Raw genomic sequence first — 5091 nt, forward strand, 5'->3', positions numbered from 1 at the left:
ACATCATCATTAGCATTAACAAGAAAGCAGAGATGGAGGGACCAAGGATGAAGGGTTGCAGCAGTGATATTCACTACACATTCTGTAGAAAATGAAGTATACAGCTTGTGGGTGGGGACAGGTGAGAAGAACTAGGAAGAGAGAGGGAACGAGTGACATCCAAAAAGGAAAGTGCTCATTACCTGACTTATGTAACTGTTACCTCTCTGTACCTCACTTTTATAATAGCAATATTAATAAAGTACAGATGTTATTATGTCATCCTCTCTAGTTTTCCCCATCCTATTGTCTTGTGCTCTGAGAAATGGTGGATTCAGAGGTCACTCTGCTTTCCTCCATAGAGGTGTGTTGGACAGGGTTACAGAATGGAGCATTCTGTCCAGACACAGGTCACCGTCATTCCTCAAGTCTATACAAGCCTGTCTCACCCTCCAGTGTTGTCCTGGCACCTTAAAGTAAAGGAGAAATGTGTTTTAAGTTCTCTTCTTTCTTCAACTTTGGGAAGCGAGGAGAAGGCACGGGTGGGGCGGGAGGTATCCTGAGGAATCTGATCTGAACCAACTGTAGATGGCACCAGCCTGAGGTCTTTAGAGAGGCTTGTGGTGCACCAGGGGTGGAGAGGAGGCAGGGAGAGGCTTCTCCAGAGAAAGGACCTATGCTGAGGACAGACTTCAGCAGGGAAAGCACTTTCCAGAGTCTTCCATCCTGAAGACTCTCAGGGGCTCTTTAATGAAAAACTGTGAACGTGTGTGGATGGGCATGCTGCGGTACAGACGCCTACCGAAGCCTCTGCTTATGCAGAATAACAACACAGAGCTGTCATGCTTGCAGTTAGTTTATTGGGATGAGAATGTTTCAACAATTGTCTTGCATCTCCTGTAGTAAAGGACAGAAAAAAGAGGGAAAATCCTGGTTTTATAGCATCAGCAGTCGGTGTTTGAGCACATCGTATATTCCTCTAGGTCTTGGATGTTGTGGAAGATTAATAAAGAGCACATTGCACACTGTTGTATATGTGATTCTGGAAAACAGAACAGGGCCATCACTTGCATGTTCAACTCTGTCTTGCAGAGTCAAGTATTTAAACCTAAAACCACTCATTTTTTAGTGAGTGTGTGTGTGTGTGTGAGTGTGAGTGTATGTACTCTCTTTAGCTCTTATAAGTGGTATCCAAGGTGTTCTAGAAGCAAAATGAGATTATATGCTCAGATTATTTACTGCTCAGGAAATAGTTCTTGTTGCCAAAGGAGTGCCATTCTTTCTGCAAGTCCTAATGGTACATTTGATTCATGTTTCCCTAAGCTGGCTCATGTTTGAATTACTTACTTGTACAGATATTATTTGCTGAGAACCCAGTGCTTTGAACTCTTTGGATACCACTCTTTTACCACAGGACTGCTAAAATTCCTGCTCAACTGGAAGAGTTTTTAACCATTTTCACGTACTGAGTGTAAGGTCTTGAAAATGAACTTGAAGCCAGCCAGGCAGGAAAGTTCATGAGAAAAGCCAGAGGTAGAGCTTGTCGGGCAAATGTTAGAACACTAGCCTTGAGCAGAAAAGCTCAGGGACAACACCCAGGCCCTGACTTCCAACCCTAGGACTCACACACATTCTCACATGTGTGCACACATGCACTCACAGACACACAAACACACAGACACACAGACATAGAGCCAAACAAAAAAAAAAAATTCCTCTTGTAATGATAGACTTTTAAAAGAGTGTGCACACCAAGTTGTTTGATATTATAAATGACAAACTCAGCCTCTGATTTTCTTGGGTTCGTTATGTTAGAAAGTACCAAAGAACAAAACACACTCACCAGCATCACTTTCACATTGGCCAAAGTATCATTGGACTGCTTGAGAAAACATTCTTTCAGTTCTTCCAACGCATCATTTGCAACACTGTTAGAAACGTAAGGACTCATTATTTCCTTGTACTCACTCACAGACACTTCTGGATCTATTGTTACATCCAGCAAATATTCCAGCTTTTCACAGCCTGAGCCTGGGAAAACACATAAGAACAGGGGCTCAGAGCCAGGCATACAAACCCATTTCCGGTGCTTTTTAGGTTCATGATGACAATCATCACAGGTCTCCATAGAGACACCAGTTCAGAAAGGAGTTAAACATGGAAGGGGAACAGAGGGATTGGGACAGTGTCCAACTTTCTTAAGTCCAGCACAGAAAATTCATGCTCTTGGGGTCCTTTAAGTCCTATTTGATTTTGCCCAATGACACAACGCCAAAGAAGATAAACGCTATGGAACATTGGCTAACAAGACCCTCGAGAAATGAGATGAAGTGACTTGGTGTCCAGTGAAACAAGACTGAGTCTTCTTGTGTTCAAGGGCATGCCGTGTGTCATTGTTATCATTGAGAATGTGATTTGGGATTTCTAAATAGTCTTGAAATACTGAGTGTTAATTACTTTCCACTAGCTTTTTGAAAGTCAAAATATAGCCTGTATCAACTGGCAATGAAAACTGAACCTTATGTGTAGGCCTGAGGGTGAGCACAGGCTTTTCCTAAGAGAATCTGTAGTCTGCAGACTCAGTCCCAGGGTGAACTATGCAACTCCCTCTAAAACGCAAATTGAAAAGAAAGATAAAAGGACTGAGGACTTGTTCGAGTCGTCGAAAATTTTCCTAATAATGTGAGGCCCTGTAGTCAATCCTCGATGCTACCAAAAACCATTTTACAGAATAATAGTCGTTGAAGTGACCATATGTGACCCATCTGTGGAGGTGAAAGAACGCAGATGCTGGGCGGGAATGAGCTGGGTTTATCCTTGCCTCTGTCATTTGTTAAAATCTAGTTCATGAACATCTCATCTCTTCACCAATGGGCACCAACTTGGGAACAATTGCAGAAAGCAAACTAAACAGGCTTCATAAACTGTGCATACAACATGACCCCTGGGACAGGTCCACGCTGACCATCTCTGCCCGACAGCATTTTGCTCTCTTAGCAGTGAGAGGACTGTGGAGGACATGGATTCTCCTCTGGTCAGCATTGAACATGGAGGTACTTGAGGCTAAGTACTTCTTGGAAGGGCTCATAGCAAACCCACAAATATCTGCTGTGTGAGCTCAAATTGTTCAATACTGGGTCTTAGCTACAGCCTGCACGTTGTTTCTGGGAGGTTTCTCATTTCCTTTCCATATTTAAGGAGACTCACAAGGCTCTCAGAAATCCATCTATGTCTGTCTCCAGTATCAGCATTCATTCTTCCACCAGCCCCACCGAATATCTAACTATTACTAAATCCTCATTTCATGAACCACCTCATGTCATGGCGTAATGCCCTGAGAGGACATGATATACTGTCTCGAAGGTCAAAGGCAGGAAAAATACCCGCCAGACTTCTGCCTCTCTGAAGATCTGGATTAATGGTATTTTTATTAAAAAAAATGTCACCCAGCCCCATTGTACTACATTAGGCCTGGAGTGGGGGCTGGGGAATAGACACGTTCCCTAAGGGCTCAGGTAACAACCTGTGGTCCCAAGGAAGCCTTTCCTGCAGAGACTCACCAGCATGGCAGCACAGGGGGATGGCAGCAAGCATGAAGACCACCAGTAGCTTCATGGTGAGGTGCTTGTTGCTGGCTCTTGCCTTGGATGTGAACAGAATCACGGAATTGTCTCAGGAGCTGAGCACCCAGCACTCCTCTATTTATCCCTCAGATCCTGCTGTTGATCCCTCCCAGCAAATGAGAGCATGGGCCACAGGATTGGCCTGGCATCAGTACAGGAAACAACAGGAAGATGCCATCAGAGCCCAGTGATTTGCTGGAAACCTGGACCGTTGGGGAAATCCAATCATGGCACCTGGCCACTGACACACTGCTCCCAAGTGCCTCCAAGCTACGATGCAGCGCTCACACAAGCGGTCTCTGTGGGCATGTTTGCTCCTATTACTGTTGTGATGGTCTGATTATCACCATCTTGTTTTCTTCATCCTATTCTTCTACTTCACCTTCCTCCTGATTCTGATCCTTGTACTTTTATTGAAATTCTCCTTCCCTTCTTGATTTTATTCCTTTGTGTTTGAAGGTAAAGGGATTCATGTTCATTTCATGTCGTGTGTGGCTGAAAAGCTTGGTTGCACCACAACCTCACAGAGCAGAGGAGGTGGCACTTCTTTCTCTTGGTGCTTCCATTTGGGGAGCGTTTACTCTTAACCTTGGTTTGAACATGTTAAAAGCACGGTTCCACGTAGTGAAGTTGACTAGCTTGTTCATGAATCTCTGACTGATAGCCTATGTCTTCGTTAGATCTCAGGGATTTCCTTCCATAGATGCAAAGGATACTCATGTGAATTTACAAGAATTCCTTAATGCTGAGGGTTGGAAAGGTCCAATGCTGATGGAATTGGGATGAGGAAGACGTGGGTTCGTGTCTGGTGGTGACCTGTCCTTTTGCAAGTTATATACAGCACTGGTCTCTGAGAGCTTCCATCTTCATTGGTGAAACAGGAACAAGTAAGACCATGATGATGTTTTAGAGTGAGGAGAGGTTTTCTATGGGAGCTGCTTCACCACAGGCCTACGGTTAGGCACTCATTAGTGAGTGGCAAGGTCCTGCTGCTAGCCACCCAGCCATCCACTCTGTTCCATTACTTTGTTGTTTATTGAACAAATAACAAAGGAGACTGTTCCATGAACAGTGTTCAGTAGTAGTGTGTGCACTTTCAGTTGTGGAAGGAAAGTTAACCCAGCTCATTATCTGTAGAGCACTTTACCTGTAGGACTCCTCCAAAAACAAGGAGATAGAAGCGAGTGCTCATCTCTATGGGATCAAGACAATTTCCACACACAGAAAGAACATGAAACAATGAAGTGACTAGTGAAGGACTGGGTCCTGGAAGCAGAGAGGACAGCTGATGGAACCAGGTGCCATCTCTGGCCAGCCTTTGACAGCTAGTGCTGGTATCCAGGGCGGATTGGGAGAGTATTTCAGCAGACAGGACCTGAGGTCCAGAAGGGCAGAAGGCAGATGGTTCTTGCCAAGGTCACAAGAAGTAGAGAGGAAGGAATTGCTCAGTGCAGAGATTTCTATAGTTGAAAACAAACAATAGCAAGAG

The 5091-nt window shown here is 44.4% G+C and overlaps 1 protein-coding gene across 1 annotated transcript; it reads right to left on the reverse strand.

The window, feature by feature from the left end:
* Window positions 1–817: 817 nt before the first annotated feature.
* Window positions 818–3594, reverse strand: LOC122105332 (mammaglobin-A-like). Its single transcript, XM_042676546.1, has 3 exons — window positions 3540–3594; window positions 1823–2010; window positions 818–1021 (listed from the first exon to the last, which is right to left on the reverse strand). The coding sequence occupies exons 1-3, from the start codon at window positions 3592–3594 to the stop codon at window positions 983–985; spliced, it is 282 nt and encodes a 93-aa protein (XP_042532480.1). The 3' UTR covers window positions 818–982.
* Window positions 3595–5091: the final 1497 nt, after the last annotated feature.

This window comes from Dipodomys spectabilis, unplaced genomic scaffold (assembly GCF_019054845.1).
Source record: "Dipodomys spectabilis isolate Male_0828 unplaced genomic scaffold, ASM1905484v1 ptg000030l, whole genome shotgun sequence".
NCBI classification, from domain to species: domain Eukaryota; kingdom Metazoa; phylum Chordata; class Mammalia; order Rodentia; family Heteromyidae; genus Dipodomys; species Dipodomys spectabilis.

Coding starts and splice junctions, on each gene's coding strand:
- LOC122105332 (XM_042676546.1), bottom strand. CDS start 3,594: ATGAAGCTACTGGTGGTCTTCATGCTTGCTGCCATCCCCCTGTGCTGC. Junction 2,011..3,539: donor CCCCCTGTGCTGCCATGCTG/GTGAGTCTCTGC, acceptor GTGTTTTCCCAG/GCTCAGGCTGTGAAAAGCTG. Junction 1,022..1,822: donor CCAATGTGAAAGTGATGCTG/GTGAGTGTGTTT, acceptor TCTGTTTTCCAG/AATCACATATACAACAGTGT.